The sequence below is a fragment of the Dipteris shenzhenensis genome, chromosome 11 (assembly GCF_047967505.1).
Source record: "Dipteris shenzhenensis isolate YYH24624 ecotype China chromosome 11, Dip_SZ_1.0, whole genome shotgun sequence".
Classification (NCBI taxonomy): Eukaryota; Viridiplantae; Streptophyta; class Polypodiopsida; order Gleicheniales; family Dipteridaceae; genus Dipteris; species Dipteris shenzhenensis.
The window spans coordinates 50,481,826-50,505,304 of record NC_141606.1 but is presented as its reverse complement, the minus strand read 5'-3'; the positions used below and the strand labels follow the sequence as shown (position 1 = coordinate 50,505,304).

General features: G+C 43.0%; 1 protein-coding gene across 6 annotated transcripts in view; it reads right to left on the bottom strand.

Moving 5' to 3' along the window:
* The window catches only part of LOC147897133 (PH, RCC1 and FYVE domains-containing protein 1-like), a 107,814-nt gene that overhangs the window by 70,883 nt on the left and 13,452 nt on the right, over nucleotides 1-23,479 (bottom strand). For all 6 annotated transcript variants that reach the window (XM_087381277.1, XM_087381281.1, XM_087381282.1 and 3 more), the window contains 4 exons: nucleotides 14,078-14,164; nucleotides 9,814-9,903; nucleotides 9,584-9,670; nucleotides 9,300-9,488 (listed from right to left, as the gene is read on the bottom strand). In XM_087381277.1, the coding sequence (XP_087237403.1) occupies nucleotides 9,300-9,488; nucleotides 9,584-9,670; nucleotides 9,814-9,903; nucleotides 14,078-14,164 (453 nt within the window). The remainder of the gene's footprint in view (nucleotides 1-9,299; nucleotides 9,489-9,583; nucleotides 9,671-9,813; nucleotides 9,904-14,077; nucleotides 14,165-23,479) is intronic.

Genomic DNA, 23,479 nt, shown 5'->3' with positions numbered 1-23,479 from the left:
AAGATCTGAAGTGCAAGACAAAAAGGCATAGTGCTCTTCAATAAAGTTGGCTGCAACATCTCCTCCATCATGAGAATGTGGCACTGATGCATCTGACACAGCCATACCGGAATCCCTTTCTTCTCTTTGGCTATGCGCTTCTTGCACTCTCCAATATAATGACCTGTCTTATTGCAATAATGACAAATGCCCTTCTTTTTCTGCTTATTTGTATCACCCTTTGCCTTATAAGAAAGCTGTCCAGAATCAGCTTTATGCTGATGTGTGGGCTGATTGGCATGTGGCTTTTGCTGCCCTTTACCCTTGGGCTTGAACTTGGAGAGCATAGCATGCTCCCCAGCCCGGGTTGCCATATTTCTGCGAGTTTGTTCCTCTTGTAACAGAAGTCCTACCAACTCGTGAAAAGAGAGAGGATTGCTGCCCCCCCTCAATGACAAATTCAGCGAGGTGTGGAAACCGAGATAGGACTCAAGAAGAGAGTTCAGAGTGGTGGTGATCATCTCTGAATTCGGAATGACTTCATCAATATTCAACAATTGTTCCCTGAGGTCCTGAAGCTTTGTAAGGTGAGAATTCATGGAATCTTCCTCCTCCATATGCGTATGGGAAAGTTCTCGCTTCAGAAAGGAAACCCTGGCATCATTTCTTGCTGTTGCAAACATACTCTCTAGTATCTCCCAAGCTGCCATAGATGTCTTGCATGACCGAATATGAGGTATAATGAACATCTTGACAGAAAGAGAAATTACTAAAAGAGCTTGTGCATCTCTAGAGTCCCATCTTTTCTGCTTGCTGTGGGAGCTCCTGGAGCGCCTGCTCCAACTACTTGTGCTGCATTTGTACCTCTAGCCCTACCTCTAGCTGTAGGAGTGACAGGTGTAGTTGTTGTATCTAGTCTTGCTTCATCTCCATTGACATAATTCCAAAGATGTCTACCAACCAAGATATTGCGAACCATGAAACTCCACAAGGAGTAGTTGGTGCCATCCAACTTATCCGCCTGTGCGAGAACCCCGAACACCTCATTTGAGTTGTTATGAGCCATTTTCACTAGATAATCTCAAAAATACAGCAAACTGACCAAGTGAAATCCCTTCCTGGGATATAAAATGCACAAGTAAAATATGCAAAGAAAAAAATATGCCCACAGTGACAAATACTGTCACCGCCTGTCAAAGGCTCAGAATGCACTTCAATTATCCTGCAAATCTCTCCAAAACTTCCAAAAAAACACTGCAATGTCTGTAATGTCACTCAGAATGAGTCCAAAATTGCCTACAACAGTCCCAAAATGCCTGTACACTGCCAAATTGCATCAGAATGCCAAAAGCCCCAATTTCTTTAGGGAAATTGCATCCAAAAGAGGGAAAATTACCTGAAAGCCCCAAAGATGCAAGATATTGCAGTGCAAAACTAAAAGCCCCAAATTCTAAGCTGAAATTGAGCCAAGTTTCACCCCAAATAGTATCTCCTACAAAAGCCCCAAATTCTTGGACAATCTTTGCAATTTGCTTGCAATGTGTGCCAAAAAATGGATAGAAGCCCCAAGCTTCAAAATGAAATTGAGCACAACTTGGGGCAGTTTGACAAAAGCCCCAAATTTAACAAAATGCCCAACTTTCTTCTCAAATCAGCCTGCCCAAATTGAAATGCACAGTTGCCTGCAAATAGTCTGCAAAGAAAATCTGCTCTGAAACAAAATCTGCTAGAATAGAATTGTAGGAATCAACGAAAACATATGTATCCTATACGGACAGCAACGACACGACTGACAGTCCAGACAATTGTACGGCAAATAATTGTACGAGCTGCTTCTGTACGGAAGTACGACTGGTGCTGAATGGATGTATGGTTGGCTGACACATGACTATACGGCTCTGTACGGCTGGCTGACGCAAGACAATATGGACAGTCATCGTAGGTACTGTACGGATGGCAAGTACAACGAATGTACGGACAACAAACTCGAAATCCGTGCAACATACGGACGTTGTACGATTGCTTGTGCGCACGTGTACACCTGCAAGTACAGACGGTGCACGACTAGTACTGCGTAGGAACTGCAGTACGACGCAGAGCAGCTGGGCGTGGTATGAACGTACGAAACATCCCACAAAAGTTGTACGGACATGTTCACGAGCTGATGTACAACAAGTTGTATGGTTGGAGCTTCGTCGCTAGTACGGGCATACAAACACCAGCGTGGGCTGCTATATGGCTGTATGGAATCAGTCCGTACAGATTGTACGCACGAGAGCTACGAGCAGGATGCTTGGAGCAGGAAGAGCTTGCGGGCAAGGAGCAAGAAGCTAAAATACCAAATGTCAGAAAGAGGAGAGTGAGAGAGCAAGAGAGCCAAACGTCGGTTTGCAATAGATGAAGTGAAGTAATACACGAAGAGGGAAAGGTTTTGTCTAAGTGACAAAACCTTTTCCTTCACTAACCGTAGTTAGTGACCTAACTGAGGTTAGGGGGAAAAACCTCAAAGGAGGGAAAAGTGCCCCTAACCTACTTATTACATTACATTGGTCACTGCTAGAATATAATAATAATTCTAACAATTTCTTGCATCTTTGGGGCTTTCAGGCAATTTGACCTCTTTTGGATGCAATTTCCCTGAAGAAATTGGGGCTTTTGGCATTCGGATACAATTTGGCAGTGTAAAAGCATTTTGGGAGTTTTGCAGACAGTTTTGGAGAGCTTTTGCAAGATAGTTGAAGTGCACTCTGAGCCTTTGACAGGCTGTAACAGTATTTGTCACTGTGGGCAGATTTTACTTGTGCATTTTATATCCCAGGAAGGGATTTCACTTGATCAGTTTGCTGTATTTTTTTTTTGAGATTATCTGGTGAAAATGGCTCAGAACAACTCAAATGAGGTGTTCGGGGTTCTCATACAGGAGGATAAGTTGGATCGCACCAACTACTCCTTGTGGAGTTTCATGGTTCGCAATATCTTGGTTGGCAGACATCTTTGGGATTATGTCAATGGAGATGAAGCAAAGACCAAATACAGCGACTACACCTGTCACTCCTACAGCTAGAGGTAGGAGTAGAGGTACAAATGCAGCACAAGTAGTTGGAGCAAGTGCTCCAGGAGCTCCCACAGCAGAGCAGAAAAGATGGGACTCTAGAGATGCACAAGCTCTTTCAATAATTTCTCTTTTTGTCAAGATGTTCATTATACCTCATATTCGATCATGCAAGACATCTATGGCAGCTTGGGAGATACTAGAGAGTACGTTTGCAGCAGCAAGAAATGATGCCAGGGTTTCCTTTCTGAAGCGAGAACTTTCCCATACGCATATGGAGGAGGAAGATTCCATGAATTCTCACCTCACAAAGCTTCAGAACCTCAGGGAACAATTGTTGAATATTGATGAAGTCATTCCGAATTCAGAGATGATCACCACCACTCTGAACTCTCTTCTTGAGTCCTATCTCGGTTTCCACACCTCGCTGAATTTGTCATTGAGGGGGGGCAGCAATCCTCTCTCTTTTCACGAGTTGGTAGGACTTCTGTTACAAGAGGAACAAACTCGCAGAAATATGGCAACCCGGGCTGGGGAGCATGCTATGCTCTCCAAGTTCAAGCCCAAGGGTAAAGGGCAGCAAAAGCCACATGCCAATCAGCCCACACATCAGCATAAAGCTGATTCTGGACAGCTTTCTTATAAGGCAAAGGGTGATACAAATAAGCAGAAAAAGAAGGGCATCTGTCATTATTGCAAGAAGCCAGGTCATTATATTGGAGAGTGCAAGAAGCGCATAGCCAAAGAGAAGAAAGGGATTCCGGTATGGCTATGTCAGATGCATCAGTGCCACATTCTCATGATGGAGGAGATGTTGCAGCCAACTTTATTGAAGAGCACTATGCCTTTTTGTCTTGCACTTCAGATCTTTCAGTGGTGTGTAGTTATGATATTATTGCCACTAAAGATGATGACCCATATGCTTTCTTGACTTGTAGTTACGATTCTTCAAAGGATGAATGCTCCTTTAGTGTTGATGAGACACTTCACACTTGGTATTTTGACAGTGGTGCTTCAAAGCACATCACTTCCAAGAAGAGTCTGTTTGTAACTCTGCATTCGTCACCCACCAAGAAGAAGGTAACTTGTGCGAATAATTCTTCTTATTCATTGTGTGGAGTGGGAGACATTATTCTCACATCCACTGATGGCACAGATTTCAATTCCACATTCTCATGATGGAGGAGATGTTGCAGCCAACTTTGTTGAAGAGCACTATGCCTTTCTATCTTGCACTTCAGATTTTTCAGCCAATAGTTCTGATATTACAGCCACTAATGATGATGACCTATATGCTTTCTTGACTTGCAGTCATGATCCTTCAAAGGATGCATGCTCTTTTAGCGTCGATGAGACACTTCATACTTGGTATTTTCACAGTGGTGCTTCAAAGCACATCACTTCCAAGAAGAGTCTGTTTGTATCTCTACATTCTCCACCCACCAAAAACAAGGTAACTTGTGCGAATAATTCTTCTTATTCAGTGTGTGGAGTGGGAGACATTATTCTCACATCCACTGGTAACACAGATTTCAGAATTTCAGATATTCTCTATGTGCCAAGGATAAAGAAGAATTTGCTTTCAGTGTCCTCACTCAATAGAGGAGGATTTCAGGTTGTTTTTTATGATGACAAGTGTGCAATCAGAGACAAAGAAAATGACTATGCTTTGACGTTCTCTGGCACTTTGTATCGGGGTCTTTTTCAGCTTCATCTATATTAAAAAAGATCCCATCTTGCATTATCAATTAACACTCCCACTGTTGCGATGCAGATGCGGAGTTATGGCATGCCAGGTATGGGCACATGAGCTATGGTAGCTTAATGACACTTCAAAGGCATGATATGGTTGATGCATTGCCTCCTTTGGAGTCGCCTCCTCCTCATGCATCTGAAGGCTGCATTCTTGGCAAAATGCATAGACTTCCCTTCAAAAAGGATGGTGCAGTGAATGCTACACGAAAATTACAGCTTATTCACAGTGATGTCTGCGGTCCCATGAGGACACCTACTTTTACGGGTTATCTCTATTTTGTTACATTCATAGATGACTTTACCAACTACACTTGGGTCCATGGTCTCAAGGCAAAATCCTAAGTGTTTATGCATTTCAAACACTTTGTGGCTATGGTTGAGAATGAGACAGGACTCAAGGTGCATACACTTCGAACAGATCGAGGGGGGGAGTATACGTCTCATGAATTTGAGACATTTTTTTAAGAAAAAGGCATCATGCATCAGCTTACACTGAGGCCCACACCTCCACGAAATGGCAAAGCTGAGCAGAAGAATCGCACTCCCATGGAAATGGATAGATGCATGCTCACAAGTAAGAAGTTGCCTCACATGTTTTGGCTACAAGGCCTCATGTGTGCCAACTATATTTTAAATCGGTCTCCTACAAAAGCTTTAAAGACAATCACTCCCTATGAGGCATGGCATGGGAGAAAGCCTTCAGTGGACCATTTCAGAGATTTTAATTGTGTTGCATATGCCCACGTGCCTGTGGAGTTTAGACACAAGTTGTCAGATAAGGCACTCAAATGCATTTTTGTGGGATATAGTTCACAAAGCAAAGGCTATCGTCTCTACAATCCTGCTACACGGAAGATTTTTGTTAGTAGACATGTTATATTCTCTGAAAATTCCGCACATACACATGCTGAATCTCAGATTCCAGCCTCTTCAGATGATGTGTTTGAGGGGATGCTTCCTACAGCATTTGGTTCCCCCATTGAAACTCAAAATTTACAGCAACCTCCGCCAGATCCACATGTACAGATTCAGCCCCGAGCTGATTTAGTACAACCTCAGGGTGTGGATGAAGTTATCAGGCAAGAAATTCAAGAGATACACGCCGCCAAAACAATCTCGAATTGGCTGCTTCAGACTCTCAGGGAGAGTAAGCTTGAGGCTCCATTGCCTCGCAGGACTCGTAGTGCAGTAAGGCACACAGGGGGGGCTCTTTCAATTGAATCAGCTTATGCTGGTACTCTTCTTGATGACGAGGAGCCTGAGACATTTAAAGAAGCAAAGGATAATGTGCATTAAATGAATGCCATGCACGATGAATTGCAGTCCATTCATAAAAATCAGACTAGGGATGTCGTGGATATGCCACCAGGCAAGAATGCCATAGGTACACGTTGGGTTTTTAAAGTCAAAAGAAAGTCAGATGGATCCATTGATCGGTACAAGGCAAGGCTGGTTGCAAAAGGATATGCTCAAAAAAAGGGCATAGAATATGAGGAGACTTTTGCTACTACATCTAGGATGACCACCATAAGGTCAATTATAGCAATGGCTGCAAATTTTGAATGGAATGTTCATCAATTGGACATTAAAACAACTTTCCTTAATGGAGACGTGTTGGAAGAGGTTTATGTCAAACAACCTCCGGGCCTTGAAATTTCAAGAAATGCACATTAAGTATGCAAGATGAATAAGGCTTTGTATGGACTAAAACAAGCCCCACATGCATGATATGCAAAAATTGATGCTTTTCTAACCAGCAAGGGACTGCACAATAGTCCAACTGAGATCACCCTCTACATCCAGAAGGATGGGGGGGATATTTTGGTCATCATTCATTATGTAGATGACATGCTGCTCACCAGATCACATGAAGAAGTAATTGTAGATTTCAAAGTCCAATTGAAAGCTACATTTTATATGTCAGACTTGGGCTTGTTACATTTTTATTTCGGGATCCAGTTTATTCAAAAGAAACGTGGCATTGTTATGTCTCAGTCCAAGTATGTTCAAAAGCTCTTGGACACATTCAACATGCATGATTGCAAGCCTATGTCCACTCCCATGGAGCCGGGGCTGAAACTTACAACGCATGATGCAGGTGAATCAATTGATGTCACACTCTATAGCCAGGCTGTTGGATGCCGCATTTATCTCTGCAATACACGACCTGATATTCAATTTTCAGTTTCTCAGGTGAGCAGGTATATGCACAGCCCAAAGATTGCTTACAGTGACTCAGATTGGGCTAGAGACTATGATACTAGGCAGTCCCAGTGGGAATTGTTTCTTTCTAGGACATGCTTGCATTTCTTGGTTGAGCAAGAAACAATCTACAGTGGCTACCTCCTCATGTGAAGCTGAGTACAGGGCAGCTTTCACAGCGACAGTTGAATGCGTTTGGCTGCGTCATTTGTTTGCTGATCTTCATCGTTTATTGGAGGGTCCTTCTCCAATCCTCACTAATAGTCAGAGTGCTATAGCAGTGGCAAAGAGTCATGTGTTTCATGCTCGCACGAAGCACATTGAGGTTCACTATCACTATGTCAGAGAGAAGTTGCATGCAGGAGAGATCAGTATGATCTATGTGTCAACACATGACAATGTTGCAGACATCTTCACCAAAGCACTTCCACGTGAAAAGTTTGAGGCATTTCGCAGTGCCCTGAACTTATCTCCTTTTGGTGATTGATCATTTCCTTGTACATGACATTGGCACTGCAGGGGGGTGTTAGAATTATTATTATATTCTAGCAGTGACCAATGTAATGTAATAAGTAGGTTAGGGACACTTTTCCCTCTTTAGAGGTTTTTTCCCCTAACCCCAGTTAGTTGACTAACTACGGTTAGTCTTCGAAGGATATGATTTTGTCACTTAGACAAAATGTTTCCCTGCTTTTGTATTACTCACTTCATCTATTGCAACTTATGTTTAGCCCTCTGTCTCTCCTACTCTCTCTTTGTTTAACATCTTTTTAGTATCAATGTCATGATCTTTATTATTTAGCCAAAAAAAGTCAAAACATAAAGCTATTTTCTCAACTTTTAGCACTTTGCGTCTATCTTTGTCATATCTCAACTTAAAAACTTAATCCATTAGCTTTTCGATTCTAAACTTCAGATCGTCTAGCTCGATCGTTGTATAAAGCATAGTAAAATCATAGGTTTGAAGGAGAATAGGAGACTTTTTCTTGAATGCTTAGAGAGGAATTTAAAAATTTTACAACAAGAATCACTCCTACAAAGTCATTTAAAATCCAGCTTGAATGCGAGGGGAAATCTGCCTCCTTTAATAAGCGCCTCCAAAGTTCATGGACACTAGGCAACATGGCTTTGAAGCGATAGCTTAGCCATTTAGAGACATATGTCAAAGTAGTCTCACAAGAAGTTGCAATAGATCTTGGTTTTTTTGGAGTTTTGTGAAACTTCCAAGCAGCACAAAGAAAAGGGATACTTGGATTGCAAACAAACCCTGAAGAATTGCAAAAACTTTGGTGTCTTGAGATCATATCTTTTTGAGAAACTAAGGCAGCGGCGTAAGTTTTGACAAATGGGTTCAATTCTCTCAAAAGACATTCTAAGTAAAACTTTTTGCAAATAAAAACAGAGTTATTGGAACATTTGTCCATATAAGAAATGACAAATTTCCAATGGAATTTTCAAAGAAGAGTTTCATCTTCTTTAGAAAGATGATTACTTTACTTTGAGCAATACACTAAAAGGACTTCTTCTAGTTTCAAAGCAACTCTTCCCCTTTCCATTCTGATAAAATATTTTGAACTCTTAAACTTTATTCTATTTGCAAAGCAAACTTTGAGATTCCCTTATCAATAGCTTTTAAAAGGCAAGACACTTTAAAAGAGTACAAACGAGCCAAAAAGCAAACATAAAAAAGTTACACCTTCAGCTCTACATCATCGGTGATTTGCCATTTTCTTTATTTTATATGATCAATTCATGTCAGTAGGGATTAGCTACTATCATATTTTGCTCAACGGGCACTAAAGAAGTTGGTGGCAGCTGCAATTAACGATGGGTCCAGGTCTTTATTGGGGTTGTACGGATTAGCCACTAATCATTGGATGCTGATGAAGGTGGTGGGATGTGACCCCAAATGTCATAGTAACTAGACCCTACGATGCATGATGAGTAGGTAGATGGCTTTTGAGCTTCTGGGCGACAAAAAACACGTAAAAAGCTGCAATGTTTTGTTTTCCCTTTACATGACCAGTTCGGACATGTACTTAAACAAACAGTGATATTAAAAAACTGTCTAATCCTTGGGTTAAATTACCACAAAACAACTCAGGATTGAAAAGCAATTCAACCACGTCACTGTTCACTATGAACTTACACCAAGTACAGCTGAAAACATGATTGCCAACGATGAGGTTAGAACATTGCAAAGCAAGCTGTTGAGTTCACCGTTCCGTTACTTAGACAACCCAATTTAGTATTTAACCTAAAAACTGTACATCTCAATTTCATCTATGGACAAGGAAAATGGCTTGTATACCTGCAAGCCATCACCATTAAAGACCCCAGTAGCATACTTTTTGCGAACAAGACCAATAGGGCTACTTCCATCTGATGACATGGCCCCATTGCTCTTCGTGTCTACCCATAACCTGTGCATCTGCCCACCATTTATCAAGGCCTTTAAGCCAACAAACCACAATTCTGCTTGATCTTTGTCTTTGCAGACCTGAAACCATTCATAAAAACAATGCTTACAACAATCAGACTCCTATCTGGAACTTTTCCGACTTGAAATGGTGTACGTAATATACAGACACATACAAGATCAAGTGACTGTTCATCTTGGCCGTATATAAGAGAGAAAGATTGGTATTCTTTCTCAGGTGTGGGATTCCGCTGGAAACTCGCCTGTCAATCCCAACAGATTTATCTCAGTCTCCTGACAATGATAGGCAAAAGATATAACCAATGCAAGGAAGCCTGCAAAAAATATTGTGTTTACAATTAAAAATGAGCCATTTAGATATGAGCATGTGTGAAAATCGTCTCACAGTGCGCTGGCCAGGAACGATTCTGAAGACAGAGCTCAAGCTCAAGTGCATCTCTTCTTTTCCCGATAACCATATCAAGGTCTTCTCATCCTGCAAACATAGGGTTCTCACTTCAAACACCCCAAAAAAAAAAAGACAGAATGAAGATGCCAATATCCAAGATACATAAAGCTCACACTTAACAAGCTTTGACATAGTTCCAGAAAGACACATGAGGCAAACAACGCATTCTAAATTACTCTGACACCCTGAAAAATAGGATATCCAATGATGATGTGATTCAATTGTCAATATCCAGAACCAATAAATATGGCACAAGTTAATATTTTGGAAGCTTCAAATACTTGCTGGACTTAACAATAAGAATACAGCACCTAAGTTTATCCCTGAGCACCCAACCACCTTAGGATAATAGATTTGCTAAAATTCAAGAAAGCAAAGTATGGCTACATGAATGTAACGCATTGTTTGCTCACTCCTTCAAGAAAGAAAGAGGGACTTAGATATTGAATGACTGCCCCCTAGTGGAGGGCTATCATGGAGGGCCTTTTCTGACTTCCTTGATATGCTTAGCGAGGCAAAAAACAACAGGTCCTGCAAATAAGAGAAGTACCCCCTCTGCGGTTTCAGCTTGAAACATCATACGAATCCAAAAGGTCTCTATGCTTCAAAGGGAAACAATGTCAACAATCTCTATAAGGGAAACGATGTCAAGTATTTCTAAATAATATTTGTGTACAAAAACTAATGCTTGAATGTATATATTCTTTTAAATATCCTGGTTTCCCACATTCAAACGTGCTGTATATAATCTTCCACTACAATATGGATTGCCAGAAATCTGGTTCTTCAAGGAGAAAGTAACTTTCTTTTTGCAGTTCTTTGCGCAATAACTTTGCTCTCTCAAACGTGTTCACCATGTTCGCACACATCTTTTTATGTCCCTGACAGGACTAACTAGAGCTTAACTATGATTGGAAGATAGGTTGGGATTATCGTGGTCACCTCCCCACCTGTGAGCCCCCACATCCTTGGGGGGTGCACCAGCAGCATCTTATGGGGAAGAGGGGAAGAGGGATACCATGTGGGCAGAGAGAAAGACTTCCATGTGGGAAGATCCGACAGCAGCAGGGCTGTCACACGGGCAGCATGTAGGCCGCCATGTGAGCAGCAGATATGTTTGCCTGGAAGGACCTACAGGGCAGCAGCAAAGTATAGACTGTGCGGGGTCATTCTAGAACCTGTACCTGGTCAGCAGCAGCACATACTGAAGCAGACAGGACGCTGAGAGATTATCAGCAGATGGCTGGAGCAGAAGGCCCTGCAAGGGCTGCGTATAGGGCAGCTGCCAGGGCCATATTTTGGCCCTGCAGACAGCAACAGCAAAGAGCAACATGAGGTCCACACGAAATGTACAGCAGCTGGTCATGGAAGTGTAGCAGGTCGAGTTGTGCCAGAGCAGGTTGGACCAACAGGTGACTGTCACACGGCAGCCTGGAACAGACCTTGGGTCGGCAATCTGGTTAGGCTGGTCTGCAGACTGGTCGGCCAGTCTGCAGACCTGGTTGGTTGTTTATGAGGGCATTCCAGCCCTATATAAAGGGTCAAAGCCTTGGGCCCTCTCCTCCATTCCTTGTGTCTTACAACAGGCTGCCTTGGAGAGCAGCAGGGAGGCCAGGAGTTATCCACAGGTGCCTCAGTATAGGCTGCATAGGGAGGCCCAAGGATTCAATAGTCTAGTCTGCAGATCACCTTCCAGGATGAAGAGCAGTGCATTGAAGAGGATCATTGAAGGCCCCCGTGCCTCATCCATTGGCTGCAGACGGAAGCAGCAAGGAGGTCAAGGAACGGAACACAACAGTACCTCACCTTTGGCTGTCCCCCGGAGCAGCAAGGAAGTCTGTTTGAAGAGCATCTGCTCAGCCACCGTCAGCTCTTGGAGAGCATGCAGGCTGACAGAGTTTTGAAGGTGCCAGGAGGAGGTGGGAGAAAAATTTTGCAGTGCCAGGGGTCCACATCTAGGCAGTACCTTCTCTGCTAGAGGGTGGCACACTGTGCACACCTTTGTACAAGGTTTTGTCCATCTTTGGAGCAATACATATTTAATGTTTCTACTCTCATGTGCATGGATTCATTAACTGTCTGCATCTATCTATATTCACAGGTGTACACAATAGGAAAAGAATTGAGATTTGAGTTAGCACTGTATGATTTCTGGTGAACGTTTTTCACAATCTTCCGCTGCGGGAGTGTTGGGTAACATGCTATCAGAGCCCTGAGGAAGACTCACAAATGCAGGAAGCTTGCAGGTGAGAAGTTTTGGAAGGAGATCTCAGTTCAAGCTTGTGCAAGTCCTACGAATCCTCTACTGCCTACCCCTGCCAACCCTGACCTACCACCCCGAGTACTCCTCATATAGGGGCTCACATATGGGCAGTGATCTCCAACAATCTCCAGTAAATATCTCCCAGACTGTGTGACTCTGGATTCAGTGTGTACACCTCCATCACCCTCTTGATACTCTACTTCCGTTGCTAAATCTGTGTAAATGTGAGACCTTCATTGATGAAGATTGGGTTCCCCTTTCGATTTGCACTCTTTCTGAGGACCTCTTGTCTCACTTTAGCATGCTTGAATTTGATGATCAATTCTCCCTCCTCCAACATTCTCAATCTCATCTGTTGTGACCCATGGAGGAATATGCCAGGCTGTTTCCTGAAAGCTGACTGCACCTTCCTTCTTACCCACCTTCTTGAGGTTCAAGGCTTTGCACTGTTGACCCATACTTCCAATATAGGTACTGGTAGTATGAACGGGAGTCAAAACACATGTAATTTTTTCCATACTGCTAATAAAAATTTAACATAAAACATGTAGGTAGTTTGAACTTCTAGCATGTAAGTAGAATTAAAATAGATAAAACATAGATCATTAGATGACTGATGATAATGACATTCCAAATCCAGCATCACAATGTCTCATGACTCATACGCATGTGCCATGAAACAAAATTTTAAAGAACAAAACATATGAAAGAATAATAAGTTTGAAAGCCATGGCGCATGGCCAATCTAGTAACAATGAACCGCTCCCGATCTGACTCATCTGAGAAGCCATCTATGCTAGAAATAACACTAGTAGAAGGGGAGGATGTGTCCGATCCATCATCCTCTCCCTCAGTGTGCTGAGTCTAGGATCTCATGCCCTATGATGGCCACTAATTTGGTCTCTTCTCCTGTAAAGATGCATGTGATCGTCTGCTGTCTGGTTCCCTGGTCAGCTACTGGTTGCCTGAGTGTATGCCTGTATGCTTAGTGACCTCTAGCATTACAATGCTGGTCTCAACATTAAATGAGTACTCTACTCAAAGAGACAATAGAATCTACCTCGGATCACAATACACCAGGGCAGCTTATTAATAGAGAGAGATGCTCTACAAACTACCCACTGTGATCCATTGGGCAGCCAAGTGTAAGAGTATAAGTTCAGAGAGTAGCTCTAGAGAACTATCTTTCTATCAGGACCCATTTTTCATACCCATATGGATTGCTTGAACGAAAGACATTTTTTGACTTTCCAATAGCTTTCCCTGGAGCTTATGAAATTGTCAATATAGGAACCCCATTATTTAAGTGGCTGCTTAAGGAGACTAAAGATGTCCTTTGGTAGCCAGTTATTAAAAGTGTGTCCAGGTGCTCATGCTCTTCACACCAAAGGACCGCATGCCCTCATCTCAGCCTAATTGGAGCTAAATATCTTTAAAAACTTGCTTTGCTTGTCAATTCTTCTCCAACCACCAGCTTCTATATCTAAATCATGGCATCCAGCTCTTATTTTCTTATGAGGTGCTCTTTGGACATAACCATGTCCTCTCCCAAGTAAGCTCAGCATTGGGTTTGCTTTCCTTGAAAAAAGGCCATGTTTCCATTTCAATTCTGCCAATGCTTGATCAAAATTTTATGATGTACTGACTCCCTTGTCGGTCTTTAGCATCTATCCTCCCATATCTGGAACCATTTACATCCATAAGACTAGAACATAACCTATGGTAAAAAATTACTATCTTTATCCTCACATCCCTGTGACCCAAAAAAGAAGAAAATAGACTCAATATCACTTCAATACACCAAAAGCATAAGAAAATATTAACAGGTGTACACTTACCTACATCTTTAAAAATCTGTGGCCACCAAGCATTAGAATACATTTTTAAAGCAATGACATGATAGTGTGATCGAACAAAAAAAGAAAGTGCTACACTCACATTAGAAAGCCGACATGGACAGAACCTGGGCTTCCCCTTGCGACTGTACTTCAATAAATGTGCACCTTTCTTCAATGCTGTTATGGCCTTCAACCAGAAACATTCATGAAATCAGTAACTCACACATAGATGTTGCCAACTAAAGCGATTGAGCATCCCTTTGCCTATGCTTTACCTCAAAATAAGCTGAAGCTAGAACAAACTATTTCAAATTAAAACAAACAGAACTTTCAAAAGAAGAATATCACTAAAAATGACATTTTGTGACAATTACAATAGAAGAACCTGCAAGTTAATGGGCATTTCTAAAGAGAATATGCACTTATGTTGCTAAACATAGCCAATTTTTGCCAAATCATGTACTCATGTCATTAGAAATCAGACAAAGCTGACTATGGCTGTCACAAATACAGTGCCACATGACACTAACCTTCATGTCCTCCATTGAAAACCTCCAAGATCAGCCAATATGTTATACATTCTCCCCTGTTGCTAAATCATTTTACCCACACTCAGGATAAAAGTCTTCTCCTCCATTGGAATAAAGGAGGAGGGTGCAAGAAAGAAAAAAAAGAAAGAAAGTTTATTAAAGTCTTTGGAAGACCGATGGGTCTATGAGACTGCGAAAATCCTGATACAACAAGCTGTGGTAGTGGAGCTACTAAACGAGCATCCATACCAATGCAAAATGCAAAAATGCAGAATGGCAGTACTAAGTCCTAAGTACAACATAGTCATGTCGATGGTCGACTATATATCAATCTCAGCATCATCATCATCGGCAGCAGCAAGATATCAGGATGGATGAGGCAATGGAGGCATGAAGTCAGCAATAGAGTGCTGTCGGCCACTCAGAGGTGCGGTCCTGGCATGGCTCCTGGTCATAGCTCTGCGTCTGACCAGGGCTACTGTGACCCCCGTCGGTCGGGCTCCAACCCTAACAAGGAGGGGATGTCCCCAAGTGTGATCTGTGTGTCAATCCTCTGTCTGAGCTGTTGGGTCACAGGCTTCGGGTCACGGCCATGTCGAGGCCTCGTCTCGTGGGGGTCCATGTGATCTAGCTGAAAGAACTCCGTGATAGAGCTCTGAGAGGGATCAGCCGAGGAAGAAGTATGCTCCTGTCTCCGTGCTCGGAGTATCCTCTCACGGTGTCTAAGTGCCTCATGAATGAAACCTGCCAAACACCACTGGTTTGGGTAGGAGAGGAAATGAGCCAAAATCCCATAACTATCCCTGAAGAGGCACTGGAAACGCCGGCGGATCTCATGGTACACAGGACACTTGAAGATGAAATGCTCCTTTGTCTCAACCTCCTGCATGTATCAATGCCTCCAGAAGTTTAAGATGGGTAGAGAACTGGAGTGCTGCCCCCTAGTATTAAGGAAAAAACGTTGAGAAGCACTCACATTGTTTGGTTTCATCCTATCATGCAGGGTATGATCTTTTCTTTATTTGGGTTCCTTATTGGGCACTCTGGACTCTGTGGAACCGGGATCTTTGGTGATCCATCCTTGGCTAAGTATCATTTCTTTCGAGCATCCTTGTGGCAATCCTTCTTTGACTACCTACATGCGCGGGATCTTGATTGTCCTGCATTCTTGTCATATAATAAGATCTTTTGATGTTTATATATGCATGTCCCCTTCTAGGGGACTGTTTTTTGTAATATAAAGGCAAATGGATTTCACCCCCAAAAAAAAAGTGTGTTTCTTTTGCTTCTTTTTTTTGGCAAATGGAGGGGGGGGGGGAGGCGGGGCTCTGTTTTACACCTCCTAGTATCAAAGCTAGTTGCTCCAGCCCATCCCTCTCTTGAAGTGGCCATCCTTAAGAGGAGACCAAGCTGTGCATTCTAGCTAGAGAGCTCATGATTCCAAGTCGTGGAAGCTTACATTGCCTCATAGTCTGAGCACTAAGGAGTGTGTAAGGGAGAGGGATTGCGTATAAATCTGCGTGGGGAGAGTCTAGTTGAGGTCTCATGCTTTGACCCGTCATTGTCTGAAGAGCTTAAGATGGCCGTGTAAAGTGTGTGTGAGGTTGAGGCTCATTTGAGCCATAGGTTCCAAGCCTAAGCCTTGCAAAGGCTTCAAAGTAGGCTCCCCAACTTACAAAATAGGTGGCGACTCAGTAGTGCACCAGGTCACTCTGATACCCTCGTAGCATCAATTCCATATACCCGCTAATGATGTTTAAGAGCAAATGGCAGCCAGCCAGCATCACAAATTAAAAGATTTGGGTTGCTAGGTGCATCCTTGTGATGGGGAGGCAGCAGACACAACCTGTTAGAAATGGACCCAACAGAGGGTACGCACAGCGCAAGACTGATAGAATAGCCCACGAGCTCACACGGTGTGTGGGGGGGAGTGGAATCACAAACTTCTTTACTTAATGTGCATCACATAAATGTGCAGAGTCATCAATAGACAATGAACCAAACAGATACAGAAGCTAACTATATATTTCCGTCCAAAACTATGGACACAACAAAAGAGATAGATCCAAAGTCCCACCAATGGTGTGGTTGATCTTACCACAAGGTACTTCTACTATGTGCCGGATATCTCAGCTGCAAACCATCGACAATTTCCCTGTACTAGGGAATTTCCTGCAACCCCAAATAACCCAAAAAAACTATTGCTGCGGTAAAAACTCAAATATTTTATAACACTGCCAACTGAAATTTAGATAAGGAAAGGAAGCTCCTTGTTAAAGTTTGCTTCAATTCATCGTTGCAATTTCTCTGCCTCGTCTGTATAACCGCTTTGTGTTTGCCACAGAAACTCATCGTTGACGATTCCACTCAAGCCTTCTGCAATTGACGAAGCTGTGTGATCAGCCTATAAAACCTCTACAAAGCGGATCGCAATCTCTGCCAACTCAATCGCAATTAGTGCTTCCAGGCCAAACCCGTATGGGGCTGTGAACAAGGAGATCATAATCCCATAAGCAGATCGAAATTCCATGCTGTGGTTTTGATGGTCACATATCCATCTTACGTATGACAAATATCGTCATCTAAAGCTCCTTTCTATAATCAACGTCCACGAAGCTCCTTGTGCTCAACTGCCATTTATTTGACAATCTACAAGCCACCACAACTACGAACGACGAATAACCAGATGGAAGAGTGATGGCTGAGCTTGGACGACTATGAATGACAACAACGCCAACGGTGCTTCTGCGCTTACAAACGTAGTGCCTTCGTTAATTTTCTAGCATTCCGTCACCAATTACTCAGACACCAAGCCAACCATCCATGCACTCCCAACTTCCTGACATGCATCATCGTTGCACTATTTGCCTAATTCTTTACAGCGTCAATACGAAAGTGCATGCCCAATTGCAACTAATCACAACCGAACATCAACCCTCATCCATCTAACGTGCAGCTCCAAACCACAATGACCATCACACACAACCTCTGTCACACTATGCATAAGATGCACTACCTTGAGGTCCGATACCAAATGAAACACTAAAACGTAACTATCTCTCAGATATCCCAGCCAACCTTTGCAATAGTAAGCTAACGTATAAACATCTCTCACCTTTTTTCACCTCGCAAGCTATACACAAATCCCACAAGTCCCTAGATGGTTCTGCATGCCACATGTCACATTTCCTAGGTCCATCCTTTGGTACACCATTTACCCCTCTCTTGGAGTATCATTTAATTCCATTTGCCTCTTGGCAATCACATATTTCAGTGCACCTAGGCCCCTGACCTTAGGACCACCTATTCAGTGCCAATTCTCCCTCACCAAGGACCTTGACATTGGTTCCTTTAACCATATACTTGAAGCGCAATGAAATATACCACAGAAAGTTGGTCCTCTAAAGGAAAATGTACACCGACCCTTCCAAGGTCATGTTATCTTGGTTTGAGCATAACATTCCAGGCTTTGACAGCACATCACTAGTGGCCCCTCTACGACATGGAGGTGAAGGCAAAAGGATCTTCAACTTCTCACAAAGTAACGACTCAAGGTTCTCAAAAGTTTCAAGAATGGAGAACTACATAGAAGCTATGACCCCAATGGATGTTGGAGCCAAGCTAAGCAAATAGAATGCATCTCACTTCATTCACTATCAACGAAGTTGGTAGGTCGCTTGATCTAGTCCCAAACTATGTGGGGTTACTATGCCACTTTTCATCCAAGCTAAGGGTGAAAAGGCCAAATCAATGTACTCAAGTATCTCAAAGGTTAAGAATTCAAATCAAGGTTGAGGACTTTGGCTGCGTTGTTGATCTCATATGTGTCCTCCAGAATGGCCGAGCTTGAAACACTTTTATCCACAAGCTGAATGTGCAGGAGGACCAACTCTAATTTTGTGCCGATGATTATGGCTAGGGCCTTTGCATCACACAATACCCAATCTCTTACTAATGTCACCACTACGTCGATATCATTCTTGATGTCTTCGGGCCTCAGCTCTACTCTCCCAAATCACCCTCACAAGATGGCTCCGAATCTTCATCTTTCAAAGTGGGTAGTTTGTACCATCAAGCTATCCCAAATCCCTAAAGCTTGGTATGGGTAGTTTATTGGCCATACGAGATATGAACGGCTTAGGACTCGGGAGGTGAGTGAATACTTCTTTCGAAGGTGTCAATTATCGTACGTTGCTGAAAACGGAGTCGCCCCTTTCTCCAGATGTAAACTACTCGGTGCTTTCTATCAATTCAGACAACGGATTTTGCAGAGGCATTTGAATGAGATGATTGCGAGTTGCCAAACACATATACTTGAACTTAAGAGTTTGCAATTAAGCTGGAATTAAGACTTATACAGCTTAAACACAAAGTGACATCATTGGAAAATGCAATATGATTGAGGGGCCAAGACGGCCCCCCCCCCTTATCCAGGCTCACTTTATTCTTGGAAATGGAGATACAAGACCAAGGTGCAATGCACCTTCCAAACTGATGAACTCAGTGAAAACCTGGGACCTAGATACAAGACTCAAGAGCATATGTACAAGGTAGACAACAAAAAAAAGAGGACTCCAAGCTCAGGTTTCAACTCTTGGCTTGCCCAATCCACAAGGAAGAAGCCTGCAACAATCACCACTTACATCCAACATTAGAGACAAGCACTAGTTTCTAGAAAGATAGTAGAAACAACATGAAATAGTGCTGTAAATGAGATAAACTTGACAATACAGGCTCCCTTCGTGACTTGACCCTTTTGTAGATGAAGTCCTTGATGCCTCTGAAGCTACCTTGGGTGAGGAGAGTGTGGAAATGGGGCTGGAATGAGAACAGCTTAGAAAAACAGCCTGTAGGCTAGAGATAGAAAGCTTTTATGGAGTGAGAGCTGCAGAGAGAGAGTGCCAATGCTGATCCCAAGGGAGGAGATGTAAGAGAGGAGCTGCTGCTGTTCCAGAGGTGCACAGAAAGGCAGATTTCTGCAAGGGAAATGGGCTGGAACAGTAGAGAGAGAAATTCTGCAGTAGAGAGAGAAATACTGCAGCAGGAGAGAGAAAGGGGCTGTGGCTGCTCCAGGCTAGGTGAAGGAGAGAGGATGCTGCTGCTGTTCCAGAAGAGCTGAGAGGGGGCAGATTTATGGAGAGGAGGGGCTGGAACTGTAGAGAGAGAATGTGCTGTTGTAGAGAGAGAAAGTGTTGCTGAGGTGAGAGAATGGCCAGGGGAGAAGCTGGCTGCACTCAAGGAGCTGGAGAGGTTCTGCTGCATCATCCAAAAGGAGGGAGAAGAAAAGTGACGAAATTTTCATGTGAGGAATGAAGGGGAGAGGCCTTCTTTTATAGGCTCAGCCCCCCCCCTAGGCCTAGAGTGGAAGGTGGACACTTGTCCCAGATTTTTGGTGGGCTGCAGTCCCAAAGAGGACAGCCCACAACCTGCCCCAAATCTACCAGATTTGGGGCCAAACACTTGGCCTGCATGCCCTGCCACTTGCCATGCATGCTGCCACATGTGTGGGACAGGTGGACTGACCTGCCAGCTCAGATTCCATGTGGCAGTCTGCCACGTGTCAGCTGCCACGTCACTCCCAAAAACCCTAAAATTTCAAAGTTGTCAGAATTTAATTCTGATCGTACCCACGAGTTCCTAACAGCTTAGACTATCTATTGACGTACTCTAAGGTCATAATTGAGCCATACTGAGCTCATTTGTTTGTCGTCTTATCTTGTATCTCCATTACTCTTGGCATGCTGCCAGGCCCACACCCAAAGCTCAGGGAACATTCTCTTGAATGGTTCCTAGGTCGGTATGCAATCTGTGCATTTGATTGGTCCCATGTTTGGGTACTCAGGTGGGGTGTGGTTCCTAGACGTTCCTCTCAAAGAGAGGCCATCACTCTTGTGGGTCACTAATGCCCATAACCCCAAGCAAGGGGGTCCACCCTCAAATGCTAGACCTAGTCCCCATTGTCCGTAACTAAACAGTAGGAAAACATTTCATTTCTTAATAAGCATACTATTGAAAAACAAAAAGAAATAGTACCAAGCAAGTGGATACATGTTGAAGCAGGATGACATTCCCTCGGTCTTTCATTCGGTTGTCCGCAACTGAAATGCTTCCTCATAAGCATCCAGGATTTCAGGACACTCCTGAAATGTAGCTCTGTCCACCCATTGGGCATCGGTGGATGGGAGCCCTCTGAACTTCAAAAGGTACATTTTGCGAGTCGTGCCTCGACGTCCCGTAGTGAAGTTATGCAAAATAATTTGCTCTGGGATCAACAAGATCTCAGTGTCCTCTACTTCAGGTGCATCGTCCAGTGTGGGCTCTTGAGGTGGTTCCCCAATGAAGGGTTTCACCAAGCTTACGTGGAAGACATTGTGGATCTTCCAATGCTCTGGAAGTCTCAATCGGACTGAGACATCATTTATTACCTGCAACACCTGAAAAGGACCATAATATCGAAAGGATAGCTTGAAGTAGATGCGCTTTTTGCCCACTTTGGTTTTTAACCGGGCTTTCTCAAATTTCAATAAGACCCATTGGCCTTCTTTCACTGCAAACGCCCTCCGTCTTTTATTTGCAGCTGCTCTTTGTTTCTCCTGTGCCTTTTGAATGGCTGCTCGAACTGTGGCATAAGCAGAGTCATAATCCTCCACGAATTGATCAGCGGCAAAGATTTTCTCTTTTGTTTGCATGAGTGGAGTTGGTAAAGATCTACCATATACAATTTCGAAAGGAGCTTTTCCAGTGGAGGAATGAATTGTGTTGTTATAAGCAAACTCCACAAGAGGAGGAAATTTCTCCCAAAAGGTTTGCTGGTCATGCACATAAAATTTCAGCAAATCCAAGAGTGTACTATTCGTAACTTCAGTTTGGCCATCCGTTTGAGGATGAAAAGCTGAGGAGAAACTTAGAAGAGTTCCAAGGTTCTCAAACAAAGCCTGCCAGAAGTTACTAGTGAACTTTGAGTCTCTATCTGATACTATAGACTTGGGCATGCCGTGGTGTCTAAAGATGTATCTAATAAATAAATGGGCAGCTTCAGGTGCCTTGAGATTCTTTCTGCAAGGAATGAAGTGGGTTTGCTTGCTGAATCGATCTACTATCACCCAAATCATGTCATGATTTTGATTGGTCCTCGGAATTCCTGTAATGAAGTCCATGGTGATGTGTTCCCATGGTCTCTCAGGAATGGGTAGGGGCTGAAGTAAATCCTTGGGTTTTCCTCTCTCATACTTAGCTTTTTGACATGCGAGACAAGCTGAAATGTAGGCAGCAGTGTCCTTTTTCATATTAGGCCAGTAGAAAAATTTATCCATGGCTGAAAAGTGGCCACAATACCCCTATGACCAGCATAGGGTGGGTTATGGCTTTCCTCAATCACTTTAGATCTAAGCTGCTTTGTGATACATAGTTTGTTCTCCATGAATAAATAGCCATCCCTGATGTGGTAGGCATGATGGGTGCCTCCATCTTTCAAATGTGCCCATGGCTGAGCAAAATCAGCATCTCCCTCATAGAATTCTTTGAGGGCTATTAGCTCATCATGATAGGGAACTGAAATATGGTGAAGCCGTGGTCTACGAGAAAGGGCATCAGCCACTACATTCTCTTTTCCAGGAGTATATTGTATCTGAAAATGAAATGATTGCAGAAAGGTAGACCATTTCATATGTCTCTCTCTGATCAGAGGTTGAGTTAGAAAATATTTAAGACTTTCATGATCAGTTTTTACAAGAAAATCTATCCCTAAAAGATAATGTTTCCAAAGTTTGAGAGCATGAATTACAGCTAAGAGTTCTTTTTCATAGATATCATAATGAAGTTCAGCATCTCTTAGTCGTCGGCTTTCAAAGGCCACAGCATGACCATCCTGGGTAAGAGAAGCCCCAAGGCAATCGCCACTGGCATCAGCTGCTACTAGGAATGGTTTCCTTAAGTCAGGAATGATAAGTACAGGAGCTGTAGTCAGGGCATGCTTTAGAGCATTAAAAGAGTCCTTTTCTTTTTGGGTCCATCTGAACTTCAGATTTTTCTTAGTGAGATCATGTAGAGGGGCTGCAAGTTCAGCAAAATGCCAAATAAACCTTCGGTAATATGAGCATAGGCCTAGAAAAGACCTTACCTCATGGGCATTCTTCAAGTCATGCCACTCTACAATTGTCTGTATCTTGGCTGGGTCCATACGGACACCTTCTCGTGAGATAATGTGACCAAGATAGTGAATCTCAGGAAGAAAGAACTCACTTTTCTTCTCATTGATGTAAAGAGCATTTTCAGCTAAGATTTGAAATACAATCTTTAGATGTTCCTTATGCTCTTCCTCATTCTTGCTGAAAATGAGGATGTCATCAAAGAAGACGGCAGTGAACTGTCTATAGTTCCTGAACAACCGTTCCATCAGTCGATTGAACGTGGCTGGGGCATTAGTAAGGCCAAATGGCATTACCATATATTCATACAGCCCAAATGTGGTTCGGAAGGCTGTTTTATGAATGTCCTCAGGTACAACTCGTACCTGATGGTAGCCACTCTTAAGATCTATGCGGCTGAAAATTTCAAATCCTCCTAAACGATCAAAGATATCGTCTATACGAGGAATTGGGAAACGATTCTTAACCGTCTGTTTGTTTAAGGCTCTATAGTCTATGCACATCCTGAAGGTTTTATCCTTCTTTTGGACTAGTAAGACAGGAGAGCAAAAAGAAGAACTACTGGGTTGGATCAATCCCTTGTCCAAGAGTTCTTGGACTTGCTTGAAGATTTCATCTTGTTGAGATTGACTAACTCTATATGGGGGTCTATTTGGAGGTGAAGACCCTGGAACTATGTCAGTTTTGTGATCCTCTGGTCTCTCAGGAGGGAGGTGACTAGGAAGTTTCTGAGAGAAGCAACTAGAGAATTCCTGAAGGAAATCTAATCTTTCTTTTGTGAGAGGATCTGACTTTTCTTCACTTGGTTGCTTATCGCGTACAAAC